This window comes from Eulemur rufifrons, chromosome 29, assembly GCF_041146395.1.
Source record: "Eulemur rufifrons isolate Redbay chromosome 29, OSU_ERuf_1, whole genome shotgun sequence".
In the NCBI taxonomy this organism is placed as follows: domain Eukaryota; kingdom Metazoa; phylum Chordata; class Mammalia; order Primates; family Lemuridae; genus Eulemur; species Eulemur rufifrons.
Genome location: NC_091011.1, coordinates 73,790,801 through 73,806,576, shown reverse-complemented (window position 1 = coordinate 73,806,576; position 15,776 = coordinate 73,790,801). Strand labels below are relative to the sequence as shown.

The window sequence follows — 15,776 nt, the reverse complement described above, 5'->3', positions numbered from 1 at the left end:
CACGCGCGCGCCTGCTGCACACCCGGCCGCAGCTGAGGACCTCGGGCACCGCTGCCACCCAGGCCGGCCGCGCGGGGCGGGGCTAAGGCCCGGGCTCCTCGGGCCCTGCGGGGGCAGCCGGAGCCGCGCCGTCGCTCTGGGTGGGCAGCGGGGGGCTTCCCCAGACTGGAAACAGTACCCAGCCTTGCCCTGCTGAAATGAGGCTGCCCACCCACAGCTGCAGAATTTAGAAACATATTCGATGTCCGATCTCCTATGCATTTTTTTTTTCCCCTAATACAGAATTTGAAAAACAAATAGCCCTTAGTCAATTGATGACAAAGGTCGGGGGTGAGACGAAAACCAGCCAAGTCCATGAGTGAATCGTGAATCGGGAGGCTCTTCACTCGAGGGAATTGTGGTTACTCTTCTGAGGATAAGAGGGTCACGAGTACTGTCTGGACCTCAGACAGCGAGCACCAGAATAACTCAAAGTCGTCTCCTCTCTGCACTCTAGTACCGAACTCATATACAGTTGTTATTACTCCCTTCCCGGGGCAAGAGCTGGGTCTTTCAATGGCTAATTGCCTGACACTGTGCTCCTAAAATGAGTTGACTGTAGCATGCCTTAGGAGTAACGTTTGCCCAGCAGAGAGGGGTACACGGCGGGCTTTGTCCACAATTCAGCTCCGTCTAATTCTGTACACACGGCCACAAGGACATTGCTAGGAGTGCAGTCCTGTGATCTCCATCCACTTGTGCTGGCTCAGCTGAGGGCACGCCGAGCAGGGAGGAAATCTGCCTGGTGCATGTTGCTCCCTCTCCCAGTCCTTGCTTCGCAAACTCTGGATACCCAGGACTGGCTTGGGCTCCTAGCGGGCATTATTTAAAGGCTATGGACTTGAATAGGTTTTCTAACCTGTTTCTTACCCAAGCTCGTTCTTGAGGGCTGAGGTTCTCCAGTGAGGCCGCATCTCAGAGCGAGCCCATCCCATAGGCACGCTGCCGGCAGCCGCTTATATTTTGTGAGACGGAGCTCCCCCTAGGGGGGGCCCAGTTATTACGGATTCAGAGAAATGGGTTCCTTGTTTGGGAGAAACTATAATAAACACCTTGTAAAAAAGATTACTTAACACATTACAGAAGAAATATTCACACTAAAGCCGGATTTATCCCATGTCCTTGCATGTATTCCCTCCAATGAATTTAACATTATTTGATTAATAGAGAGTCTTCAGTACCATGACAAATGAAAGAGTAGAGAAATAAAGTAGCTCTTGATTTTTTAAAGGCCAAGAGAGTTTTAAGAGAAAATGGCTAAACACTAGTGTTGTAGAACATATAGTTTTGGTGGGTACGATGCGAATTGAGAGATAATAAGAATTATGAGAATTCTAAGTTAGAATCCAGGGTGTAACAAAACTATTACTGAGTTATAAGGAATAGGTAGGCAATTCTAGTAAGATCTCTTAAGGCATGAAGTCTGGAAACTTGAGAGTTTGAGGTATGTGACGGGTCATTTGTATGCACCATTAAATTGTTGAGAACAGGGTACAGAAGAAAGAGTAAATCAGATGCTAAAATCAAATTGCCTTTGGGTTGGGAGAAGTGAAAGACAACAACATGGAAAATTTTAAGAAAGATGTTATAGCCGGACTTCAAAGAATGGACATCAGAAAGAAAGTGGAAAATCAGTGTTCCAAAAATAATTCTGGTGAATTGAAAAACCTAATTCTCCATTTTAACCACTGTGTCTGTGTGGGGAGTTAGCTACGCTCCCCGCAAAGAGGTTTTTTTCTTCCGATCAGGTCTCTCAGGCAGGGGTCATCGCAAAGGATGAAAAAATAGTAGGAAACAGAAATAAAAATAAAATAATGATAATAATACACAGAGCCAAAGATATAGTTTATAAAGTAAAGATTTATGAAAATAGATATAAGGAGGATGTCTGGATGGATATATTTCTTCCCGCAAAAATATATCAAGGACTGAAACTCCACACAGGTATTTTATAGGGTAGATATAGGCTCCCATTGCCCTTTGGTTTAGGGTCAAAGTCTCCTAAAAAGGTACTACAGATCCTTTAATTAACTCTAGGGGAACAATGAGTTACAAAATCTTCTTGGGGCAAACTTCTAAGTTTTATGATAAGGCTATTACTTTAGCAAAAAACAGAGACATATGGGCTCCAGTGATTGTGTTCTTGGAGACAGAGATGATCTCAGAAGTCAACACGAGCTGTGCTTTGTGTTAATTACTTTAACCGCATGGTTCCGTCTGGGCCCGGCTTGGGCATTAGCATATCTATCTGGTCAGCTCTCACCTGGGGGAGGGGCGGGTCTTTGTCTTGTCCAGCAATCTTTTGGTTCTAGGAGAGGCCTAGTCTTGTCTTTCAAAACAGGTGAGAACCATAGGCCCAGTTTACAGCTGTCTCTTTGAAGTGCAGCTATTACTGACCAAGGAGACACCCTCCTGAGACGAGGCAGCTTTTGAGCTAACACATTTATTTTTTCTTTAAGGCAAAGCCTTATTTGACTTCTGAAATCAAATCTTTTCTCCAGAAATACAGGGGGTATTTCTATCACTCAGTATTCTTAGGCTCAACAAGTCTGAGGGAGCAGGAGAAGACAGATAAAGGGATATCGGCAGGAGGGAGAAAAGGGTTAGAGTGAGAAGGTGCAAAGAAAAGGTGGGAAAGAAGATATAGCAGGAATTATCACGCAATAGACTAAGGAGATCCACAGATAACATCCGATTTTAGGATTTTAGAATAAACCCAATCTGGATAAGAATCACGGCACTGCCTCTTCTCAGCTGTTCTTAAACAAGTGGTTTGACTTAGTTAAGTCTGGGCTTTCCTCATTTGTGAAATAAGGATACTAATGTCTCCTTTGAAATGTTGTTGGCACAACTAGATGAGAGAATGTATGGAAAGCACCTAAGCATTCTGTGAACATTTGTTGGATAAATGTATGCTGAATGTATGTCTGTTTGGATCCTGAGGCTGTGCTGAGTCCTCACTGAGCTTATGGTATGGTGTGGCGTCAGACACATGGAAAGATAATTACCAAATAACGGTCCTTGTGAAACATAAAAACACCACAAGCAAACACAAGCACTTATTAGTTCTCTTCCTTTTACTCTTTGAGATAGAGGTGCACTCACTAGCACATGCTGGTTTGAGAAGATGAGGGCAAGGGTGGCACCAAAGTAGCATGTGGAGACTACATATGGGAGGTATTTATGCCTGAGCAGTAGGTTAGACATATTTGAATGGAAGACAGAGTCTGAAAGAGTCAGAACAGGGAATGATAAAGACAAGAACATCAGTTCAGTGAGGGGAGTGGGAGGGTTAATATTCAGTAGAACTATGAACCTGTGGGTTCTGGCAGTGTTTCAGATGGAATACTTTTGTGCGTCTAGTTTCAGAACGTATTCTTTCCACTAAATAATTTCAGTATTCTAGGGCCTGTATTTAAGCCTTATTAACCAGGGACACTAGGGTGACAGGCCTTTCAGAATCCTATAATTTCAAGGTTGAACAAAACAGAACAATCTTCCTCTCCAACACAAAATACACTCTCCCTTCACACATACGTTTCATTTGGTCTTTGGTACAGAGTTGGGGGTGGAAGGAGAGGATGTACTCTAATAATAGTTGTTTGAAGAAGGTATTTTTTAAAATTTATTTTATCTTTTAAACTAGGGAAATAAAGGTATCTATGACAGAGAAGTGTTGGATCAGGAACTTCGGGAAAGGAATAGCGTGCAGGATCCCCTCACACAGCATTTGTCCAGCTTACACATAGAAGTAAAATGCCACGGTGAAAATTCTTCATCTTTCCACTATCCTTTTCTTACTTTTTGTTTAAACAGACACATCCAATAATCTCTTTGAGTTTCTAGATGAACAGTCCAGACAGATGGAATCCTTTAAACCTCATGCTTTTAATCTAAGATTGTCCACTGGACCTCTGTTTCTCAGCAAAAAATCACCTGGGGCTCCCATATGACAACACTTGGTGCTGCCTTTTTATTTTTTCTGCTTCATATGATTCTTTTTTTTAATTTCAGCACATTACGGGGGTACAAATATTTAGGTTACATACAGTGCCTTTGCCCCACCCAAATTGCAGCCTTTTTAAATTGGGACATAACACACTCTTAGCTCTGAGTTCCCCAGTTTTCAACTGTTTGCTTTACTTATTTTCAGAACTTACTCTCTTTATAGGCATTTTGAATTTGTTTACACCAGTACCAAAATTACTTTCATCACATTTGTGCTGTATGTTAGTTACAAGTGAAGTTTTATCTCTTTACCATATAAACTGCTTTATGATGGAAGAATGTACTCCTCTCCATGCCCTTGCAGCATGTGACAACCTTCTTAGCAAGTCATTGTTTTAAAAATTCGTATTTGTAGAAGTGTATGCATCATAGATTCAAATACTTTCCATTATTATTCCAATTTTTTCCACAAGATTTCACATCCTGGTAACACTTAACCCAGTAGAGGCAGCTCTGTCCCCCAGAAGACATTTGTCAATGCCTAGAGATATTTTTGGTTGTCACAATTGGCAGGGGGTAGGGGGAAGGGTGGCAGAGATGCTACTGACTTCTAGTTGTTGAGGCCAGAGGTGCTGCTAAACATATCCCCCAGTATACAGACAGCCCCCACAACAAAGAATCATCTGACACAAAACGTCAAAAGTGCTGAGTTTGGGAAACTCAAACTTAACCAAAGAGATAGTTGCTGCACAATTTTTACCTATGGCTGCCTAAGATTCATCTGTTACTTAAGTTAGAATACTGAGTACCTCAGCAGCTTGTGGCCATATATGATTGATTAGCTTCCTTGGAATTTTAATCACTTCCTGAATATGTAATTATACTGCCCCAAAACAAACAGTTTGGGGTATATAATTCCCTTTAAGCCTCTCAAATTTGTCTTTGAAATCTGCATTCTCTAAAAGAATACATATATGTAGATATATCTATATATACACATTCTAAAAAATGGATAAATACTTCAATCAGTTAGCAAACAAGTAGAATGGTAAACATTTAATTTGATGAATTAAACTTTTTTTTTTTTACTTTCTTTAGGACATAAGTTTACACTTTGGCAAGGATCCAGTATTCTTAAATTCTTATCAAATAATATTTTTAAAATGAACAAATTAGCTTTCATTTGTCATATGATAGTATCAAACTATGTTCTCAATTAGAAATCTTATTTTTCTTCTCTGTAGACCTGCAATAGAAAATTCTTTGGAAACCATTTACATTTTTAAAAATATCTCAGGATAGCCACAAAATTTATCCTTTTTCTTTCTTTCTTCTTCTTGCTTCCTTGTTTTTAATGTAACCAAAAGTCAAGCATTCATTTTCAGAAAATAAAAGGTATTTTGAAACTTTTATAGCATCATTTGCCACCTAAAAGTTGATGTATGTGATGGAGATGAGAGGGGGGGTACGTTTTGTCTCATCACTCCAATGAATGCTGGCATTCATTTAGCTACTCTGGGTGGGTAAGAAGGAAACATTTTTTAACTGAGTATGGCTCTTTGATCACATGTATATCACATAAAGTCAAAAGGTTACTTCTGTATCTAATCTAAACCACATGCTCGCTAACAATATATAAGCTTAATTTTTTTGTTTTCAACAGATCCCTGGACTCTTTCTTAAACATTTATCAATGACAACCATTGATAAAGTGAAAAAACCTTTGGCACATTTGGGAAACCCATGAAAAAAATTATCTTTATAATCACTTCTTCAAACTATTCAAGAATATAACAATTTCTCATATGAAAGATAAATATACTAATGCTTCAAGGATAGGAACATAAATTTTGATAACTTCTAATGGGACAGACACACTGGGGAGGTCATCCTAAACCCTAACTATATATCTATATATCTATGTCTATCTATTATCTATCTATCTATACATATACATATTAGTAAAATCCTTCTAATTAACTGCCTCATATTTATGCTCAGAGTTGTTTAGAAATATTTCTGGCTGGCCCTTTGTATTACATTTGACCTAGGCAGCTGTCTAAAGCAACATGGTACCTATTACCATTGTTCTTATTTTAAGGTATTGGTATGGAGGGTCCCTCTACTGGAGAGTTAACAATGCAAAAAGAATTAAAATATGACCACTAGTTTTTTGTTTTCCTACAACTGATATTAAACTTGTATATATTTTAAATTAGGGAAATTCAAAGACTCAAAGACTAGCAACTCTACACCATCCTAAGTAAAGCTATTCTTACTCATCCTCATCGTAGGCAAGGAGAGGTGGGGGAAGGCAATAAGCAACATACAAACAAGCATACACATTGCCCCTCTCACTTCCCCCACTGGCTGTAAGTTCCATCAAATCTTTTTAAATTTTTAATAAGCAGTAGAAAAACGGATGATTATAATGTCCTTTTCTACATTTTCCTTTGTTAGCAGTGAAGAAAGTAAAAGGTGGTACCGGATTAACTATTAATATATGGCTCTGAAGAATTGATTAAGAAATCGCTAAATTTCTTTCAAAGAACCATTTTAATAATGTCTAGGCCCCTACCAATGTATTAGTTAAAATACTACTTGAAAACGGAAACAGCCAGAAGGAGGTATATTTCTTCCTTATATCAAATTTCAATTAAAAACAAACAAAAATCTGAAATGAGTTCATTTTTAAATTACTTTAAACTTTAACTTATTTTTCTGTAGCAGTCAAATCATGAATATTAAGATCCTGAATCAGAAATTATAAACTATTTCAGTAATTTAGATTTTATCATCTAAATAAGGAAATCTAAAAATCTTGACTAGCAATTCTAATTGGTCATTTCAAAAACTGAGGGAAAAGATCCACCTTAAATTTAACATTAAGCAATTTCCAAGGTACAGACTAATTTTAAGTCATTCCTACTTTATAATCATAACAAGAAAAGTGCTATTTCTTAAAGTGTTAAAATACCAACAATATGTAAATGTTAACCAACAATATGTAAATGTTAACCCAATTCCCACTATCAAACAATTCCTGCTCTTCATGAATAGACTCTTGCTCATCTTTTGGCTTCTTTCCCCAACTCTACATCTACCTACCTCATGTCCACTCACTGCAGACTGCATTAAGTCCCTAGAACCATGTGGCTTTGAACAGCCTCTTCTGTCTTGAACACCTTCCCTACTTCCTCTGTCTTTAGGACTCAGTTCAAATGATACCTCCCTTGTTAAGTCTTCTCCACTGGTGCAGTAATCAGTCTCCCTGCAGTGTTCCCACAGGAGTTGTACATCCATTAGAACATTTATCAAAATATCACAAGTATCATAATTTGTTAACATGTCTGCCCCACCCACCTCCCACATCTATATACACACACAATACTTTCATTTGTATTTTCAGCATCTAGGTGCTTAATATTTGTAAAGTTACGAAACTATTTTTGAGGGTATTTTTTTCTCTTAAGCCCCATCTACCGATTTCTTTTTTTAAAAGTGAGAATTGAGGGAAAACATTATAATATCTACACATTCAAAGCGTATCTTGCCCCTTATAACTCAAGTTAGTTAGACACTTACTCAAAATAATTAATTGGATCAAGAAGATCATTTCTAAGGTCTAAGGACAAAGGGCACTAACATTGCACAAACCTAAGATGGTCAAAAACCTAACATATTTGGAATTTGCTTTGAAGGAGAAAAAAGCAAAAACATATGAACTGCCCTTGAAAAGAATGATTGTATGCTTATCAAACACTCAGCTTCATTTTGGCATTTAATTAAGCCATTTATTGCTTCAAGTGTGTCACCATGAACATTTTAATATACACTCCACAGCAGTAAGGCCTCAATTTTCACCACCTATAAACTGTGAACCCACATTTGGATTTTTTGTGCCACCAACTGTTACATGAGTTTTGTACAACAGAGATTGTAAATGTGTATTATATAATACCAAAAATACTTACTATACCCCTTGGTGTAAATGTCACAAAGGATATTAATAGTTGGCCACACTTTTTTTTGATGAGGTAGTTCCATATTTGGGCCATTATATGTATCTCAGATACAACAGGTTCTACCTATTTCTAAATACTTGCACAAAATTTTGGTTTACTTCTTTATACATGCTTCATAAAATATTCAGTGTTTGAATTTAAAATTTGTCAAAATGATTTCTGAGTTATTTGGTAGGAAGTGGAATTCACACAATGAAAGAAGCTGTAGCAGCTGGAAAATAGGGATGTTCCTGACTCAGACAAGGAACTTTCTCTTAAAATAAGGCTATATGTAAGGCTTTTTCCTTTGACCAATTCTTATAAAATGAATGAGCTTGGAGAAGTCATAGTATATAATTAGAGGATGTAAATGATATATTTGAGCATCTCCAGGTAACATACTAATAGCTAATTGAATACTATACTATATATTACTTCTTAAAATGTTTGTGAAATCTCCATGAAAATATTGAGTATCATGAAGTCATGATACTATGAAATCATGAGTGCCCACAAATGACCCTAATGTGTTTTAGGCAGCTGTCACAGTTATAAACTCAGACTGCAGCAGCTCAGAATCATGGAATCTCAAAGCTGGAAGAGATCTTTGAAATCCCCTATCTACTCCATACCCTTTGGGTAGCATTGCATAGATTTTACACTGTTTTCTGGGTAAGTTCTAAAGAGGCTCATAAGTGGTTTTAATTAAAGCAGAAATCTGATGAACTCAATAAACCTCAATATAAAAGAAATATGATGTATTAAGTTTTAAGGGTTTTTCTATTGACCAGACTTGATATTATACTTTAAATAAAAAGTATTTTTATATGGAAAATTTATAATTTAAATAGCGCCTATGGAATAAAACCTTAGGAGTGCTTTAAAGACATCCTGTAGCCAGCATCACCCTGGTTAAATAAGGCCCAAAGTGACACAAAATTTGAATTGTCATACCAGCATGTGATAGAATCAAAAATTTTGAGGTCAAATGGGGGGGGGGGTCTCTTTACTCAAGTTGGCCACACTGCCTCCAGTCAAAACATCTATAACCATTATTTTCATTTTATCTCCTGTAATTAGACTTCTTTCAGGTACCTTAGACTGAAGGAAAAGCCAGAAACATGTTCTAGGAAAATACATTGGGATTTTAAATTTACATTAAAAATGCCTTTCTCTTATTTTCATATCACAAATTCCAAACATTATTAAAGAAATCACAGATTACACAGCATTCTGTCCTGGGCCTCTGTCCTTTTCAGGTTATGAAAATTAGAAGTTAATTGGAATTAAGAAATTTTCATTATTAAGTATGTAAAGTATAAATACAAGTAATTTTTTAAAAACTTTATTTTAACACCTAATACAATTCCAATTTTAAGGATTACTTGCACAAAAAAATAAACACATTTGGTATAAAAATGTATCACTTTAACACCCTTTCCCATCAGCCCTCCCACCCCCACCCTCATGAACTGCACTCTATCTGGATGCAGAAACATATAAAGACTAATGGCACAAATTAGTTTTTACCTACAGGAGTTTCTGTTTATGTACCCAGGTACTCTAGAGGACACCAGCCCACTTTATCACATGAACCATTTCCTTCAGCCTGCTGAATTAGTTTCACAAAGAAACAAAGCTTATTATAAAGGCATTTTAAAAACCATTATCTTAAATTCTTTTTAGAAGCACTGACTTTTTTTTGCAACCATTTATATACAGTATTACATAACAGCTCTGGAGTACAGTACATGCAGCAGAATATACCTGTTGAATATAAAATACTTTCCTTAAAATCTTCATCGTTGGAATTCTTTGAAGTCTAAATTATAGAATGCCCATTACTTCAAGAAAATGGTTGAGGAGTACAAATGTCTGCATATGTTGGCCGCTGAAATAATCCAAGGCTAACTGGAATAATATTCATAGCACACCAGGAGTGCATAAATAATTTACTTACATTATTAAAATACAACCCATAAAATTCAAGTTCAAGATCTTACAGGATTGTCTGTGTAAATCCTTTAAGTGGTTGCCTGGAAATGCGTTGTTTCTTCTTTCTCTTTTCTTCTTTCTAAAGTCCTATATAAAATGTTTAGCTTAAGTATTTTTCTTTCTCAAACGAAAGGGCCACCTTTATTTGTGTCTGCTGCCTCTTCTCTTCATGGCAGCAGTGCACTGTGGACAGTACCATTTGCCTTTTGGTGCTTCTGTCAATCCAACACAGCCATAATGGAACCATTCTATAGGGCACTAGAAAGCAAAAGTGCAAAGAATGCCTGAGGTGATGAATACCCCAATTACCCGGATTTAATTAATTCACATTGTAGCCTGTATCAAAACATCACTGTACCCTATAAAGATGTACAACTATTATGTACCCATGATAATTTAAAATAAAAAAATTTTTAAAAAGTACAAAGTAAAAGCTTTTAGTACTGCAGAGAGTATATTAAAATAGGCCCAAAAGAATAAATAAATATTCTATCTAATTTAATAATAATATTTGTGAAATCAGAATCTTCAGATATAGTAGACAATTTAGAGATCGTTTAGTCTAAATGGTAAGCTTCATGGATAAGAAAATGGAGGCACAAAAATATCATGCATCTTTGAGAACCCTCAGCCCTCTGTAATTTATTCCTGTAATACTAAATAATGAACCAAAATTGGACAAATGGAAGTGAGATGAGTCTTTTATGTAGAAGGTAAATGTATTTTAAACACTTTATTTAATATTCAGCCTTATTTACTCCCTCATAAAGTGGAATAAGATAGCTGTAATTAAACACATAAAGGAGTGTCCTAGGTTTCCTACCTGGGTGTATCTATTCCTAGAGATGCAGAGAACAGGCCTTCTTCTGTAAAACATATTAAGCAGTTCTACACTTCCACAGAAAGTCTTAGTGCTCAGAAAAGCATGAGTGGAAATGAGAGGAATCAGAGTATGGTGCTGGTATTCACAGAAATCTCATTCACCATTTTGCAGTAACTGCCTCAGAAGACAGTTCATAGTGGTGTTCTTGAAATGATTGGGCAATATTATTTTGCATTAATCACAAACAGCCCCAAGATGATTCTAGACAGGGAAGTAGAAGGAAGGTCTCTCCCAATGTATGTGAACATGTTGTTGTAACCCTATCAAGTTGGGGAAAAGTACAAATTTCAATGTACCAAGGCAACCAACCTCCATCTTTGGATTGTTTTACAAAATTAAAACTCTTCCTAATCTTAGGATTCTGACATTGCTGCTTAGTACTTTTTCAAAATTCAGAGTTCTGTTACCCCGCTGGAGTAAAAGAGGGACAAAAGGGGGCTGAGCTGTATAAGACTAAGGAGGGAGTCAAAATAACTAAACAAAAATATTCTTAGCATTTAATAAAAAATAAAACCAAAATTAAGCTTCCTAAAAAAAAAAAAATGCCTTCCTTTCAAATGTCTTTTATTTTTTGTATCAGAGGTGGCTGTTATTAGCAGACAGTAGGAAATACTAAACTAGGGAGGAAAATAATCTCACATTAGATCCTCAATTATTCCCCCTTTACCTTAGCATCATGCTTATTAAAAGAATGAATTGTTTTATAATTCCATTTATTCCATGTGATAACTGAACCAGATTCTAGTAAACACAATATTCTTTAGCAATGGGGAAGGAGGATGTTCCTAATTTCATACAACATAACACTTTTGAAAAATATAATCTGCACATAAAGCCATAAAATTAGCTTTAAAAATTAAGAAACACATTATAGGATATTGTCCTACTTTGGAGAGGAATATTCTACTATTGTCATAATTAACATAACTGCAAACTTGTTTTCTTAGACTGAGACATACAATAAACAAGATAAATATTCAAGTAATCATAATCTGTCATTTTTTTCATTGCTAAATAGAAAAATTTAATACTTACATCTTGGTTATCACATCCCACCATCTCACCATAAGATACCTAGTTAAAAGAAAATTAAACATTTTTATTATGACTATGTAACAAACATCAAAATCCAAATTGTTTATGATACTATTAGAAAATAGAGGGAAATATAATTACAATGAGAATCAAGGTACAGTTTTTTTTCCTAAAAGACTTTTTTTCTTGGAGCAGCGGCAGGAGGAGATGCACAGAAATTATCTGCTCTTTGAAAGTCTGAAAGAACTTGCTACATAAACCACCTGGACATGGGACTCACCTTTGTAGGTGGTTCTTACTATAAAGTTTCTTTCTTGGTTATTTACCAACTGAAGTTTTTTACTTCTTCTTGGGTCACATTGGGTCACACAAATTTTTGCAGTTAATCATCCATTTCCTTGAAACTTCTAAACTCATCTATTGTATGTCCTTTCTCATTTTTCTTTTGCTGTTATCACCAACACTTTAGAGCATACCTCCTAATTCTTGAATTCATTTAAGTTCTCAGAGGACTGAATAATTTTCAGACAGGGTTATCATCACACTTTCTGATTTTCTGCATTAGTGTAAATATCTTTACATGGTCCTATGCACATAAATAACTTCTATGGGTATCAAGTTTTGGAGGGTTCTCAATTTTTCCCTCAAATCTCTACAGACATATTCCATCACCTTCCAGTGTTACAGAAGAAAAATGTACGGACAATGTGATTTTATTCTTTTGTAGGTAAACTACTTTTATTGCCAGAATATTTATGGGAAATGCTTTTCTTAATCACATATATTAAAAAATGTTTGTCAGGTGATAGTAGAACAGCTAATAAACTTAAATTTTAAAAATCTGATTGGCAACTCACACCCTAAAATATAATAAATTGCGGCTAGATTAAGATTTAAATGTGAAGAAACTGAAGCATATCAAGAAGTAGACAAAACCGTATAAAAACTAGAAAGAAATACAAGATAAATTTATCAGGAGAGAAAGGCAAAACAGGAAGGTCCATGGGTGACTTCATAAAGAAAAAGACTATCAGTCATAACTACACAAAATTTAAATTTTAGAATTATTAAAAAAATAAACCAAGTACATTTATAAGGTACATTAAAAAAAAATAGAAAAATCAGCCAAGAAATAAAAATGTTCAAAAAAGGTCCAATCTTAATACTAATATAAATTAAAACAATCATGTGATATAAAACTATCAAATTGGTACATGGTTTTTAAGAGAAAATAATATCCAGTGCTGACAGGGTTTAGAAAACAGGCATGGTCATCAATTTTGGGTAATAAATTTCTAGAAGATATTTTGGTAGTCTGTCTCAAATATTTATAACCTAACTTTATTTCTAAAAGATCACCCTAGAAATTAGATGTATAAAATGGATCACATTAAAAAATACCTATCATAATATCATTCGTGATTTCAAAACAATTAAAACTACTAAAATAATTTATAGCTAGATAGTGGTTAAACAAATTACACTATGCAGTACAAGAGACAACTATAAGATTAAAAACATAACCTTAAGAAAAATCATGTTTGGTATACCTGATTTAGCAAAAAAAAAATCCAGTGACAAAAAATATATACCATGGTTCCTACTGTCAAACTTATACACGCAGGTGTATGTGTATGTCTGTCTGCATACATATGTGTTATGGAATGAATGCTTGTGTCCCCCCCAATTCATATGTTGAAGCCATGAACCCCAATGTGATTGTATTTGGAGATAGGGCCTATGAGATGGTACAGGTTACATGAGGTCATAGGGTAGGCAGGCCCCTAATCCGATGGGGCTGGTGCCCTTCTAAGAAGAGATAATACAACACATATGTTCTCTCTCTGCCATCCAAAAGCAGCAGTCTGAAAGCTAGCCCTCACCAGGAACCAAATCGGTGGGCACCTTGGTCTTGGACTTCCCAGCCTCTAGAACTGAGAGAAAATACATTTCTGTTGTTTAAGCCACCCAGTCTGTGGTATTTTATTAAGGCACCCAATATGTATGTGGAGTACATAGTAGCAATACATCAACGTCTTTACTTACAGGTGTATTATCTGAGGGCTGAGATTACAGGTAACTTTACCCATAATCTTACCTATTAAAAAAAATATAAATAAAGCAAGCATATTTTAACTGAGTAAAAAAGTTCTTAAAAATGAAATAGTTCTCTTTTTTCAAGTTTACTCAGATTATGCTTTTACAGATATATAACAGACTTTTACCTGATTACAAATGCAATATCGAGGCTCATTTGGGTCGTAAGTCCAATCAACCTGACTGTTTGAATCAGATTCTGGCACTACTGTTGTTTGTTGAGATATTTCTTGTACAACAGTTGATGATGAAGAACAGGATGATAAGGAAGAAGAGGAGGAGGAAGATGATGACTGCTGGCTTGAAGACTTATTATTATTTCTGAAAAAATAACATCAGTTTTATTTGTTTACCATTCAGAAGAAGTTACCTGAAAATGACTCTTAAATAAGTGGTATGAAATGAAATGACATAAAATGTATAACACTAAGTTAAAGTAATCTGATGTAAAACCACTTGTTTGGAGCACCAAAGAGCAACATTTTTTACAGCAGTTTATTTGGGGATTTTTTTGTTTTCTGGAGAATAAAAATATTAAAAAAAAATTCTTTTAAAAATATTTCAAAGTTTTTAAAATAATTTTTTAATCAAAGTTTTCACTTACCATTGACTTAGACTATAGGTAGTACTTTTAAGAACTGCTATTACTTATGGCTATCTTACAGACATTACTTGCATTTTTAAGTAAACTGAATACTTTTCATCAAAATCTAAAACGCAGGCCAGGCACAGTGGCTCACGCCTGTAATCCTAGCAGGCTAGGAGGCCAAGGCAGGAGGACTGCTTGAGGCCAGGAGTTCAAGACCAGCCTGAGCAAAATAGCGAGATCCTGTCTCTAAAAAAGAAAACAAAACAAACAAAAAATCTGCAATACAAATATATAAAAGCATTTGATGAAAATGATTATGATCCAACTGACATGTGAATACTATTATGTGTAGGACAGAGAACCAAGACTGTTAAAATTTACAAGTAACTTACCTCTAGCTATGTGCTAATTAAATTTTTAAAATACAGAAATTTATCATAAGCAGTTACTATGTTTGACACTTCTGTAGTTATTCCACAGTAATCATTCTTTTAGAAATCTATTCACAGAAAATACATTTAAAAATAAACACACATATATAACTAATTCTTTTGCCCTTGCATTTGAACTTTCATTATGTATAAACACCCAGCACATTCAGTTACCTGGGATAAACAGTGTCAAATGCTGTTACATTTTCATATTTAAAGCTCACATAATCATACCAAGTGTCTCATATATAAAATCTAGGGATATCTTCATACCATCAATTTTTGGTACCTAAAACCACAGAATTAAGACACTTTGGTGCTCACTTCGGCAGCACATATACTAAAATTGGAATGATACAGAGAAGATTAGCAAAATATTAAAAAAAAAATTTAATATAAAAAGAAGACACTTGCTATTGCTCAAAATGAAGAATGTTGTTTAAAAAAATCCCTAGGATATAATTTGCATTTTATGCATTAATTCACCTTGAAACATATAACAAAATAAGAGGCAATAAATGCAAAGCACTGCCATAAAATGGTTTATCCTAATGAACAAAGGAAAGTGAACAGAAGTCATGTATTAACAAACCCAGTTTAAGATTTCAGAAAAATTAAAAACAACTCTAACACTTTTTAAAGACTTTACTGTTTCAAAGTATGGCAGTGTAAAGGAAAACTTTATGTCTTCCCACCTCTTCGAAGTTCATCTTGATCCATTATGCACTTTGTTTAACAAATGGAGGTCTTGTTGC

General features: G+C 35.4%; 1 protein-coding gene and 1 pseudogene across 1 annotated transcript in view; one reads left to right on the top strand and one right to left on the bottom strand.

Annotated features, from left to right (window-relative positions):
* Positions 1–7,759: 7,759 nt before the first annotated feature.
* The window catches only part of ING3 (inhibitor of growth family member 3), a 29,121-nt gene continuing 21,104 nt past the window's right edge, over positions 7,760–15,776 (bottom strand). The window contains exons 10-12 of the mRNA XM_069461828.1: positions 14,130–14,322; positions 11,905–11,943; positions 7,760–10,244 (exon numbers count right to left, since the gene is read on the bottom strand). Of these exons, the coding sequence (XP_069317929.1) occupies positions 10,128–10,244; positions 11,905–11,943; positions 14,130–14,322 (349 nt within the window). The 3' untranslated portion in view covers positions 7,760–10,127. The remainder of the gene's footprint in view (positions 10,245–11,904; positions 11,944–14,129; positions 14,323–15,776) is intronic.
* Positions 15,338–15,393, top strand: LOC138377703 (U6 spliceosomal RNA; annotated as a pseudogene).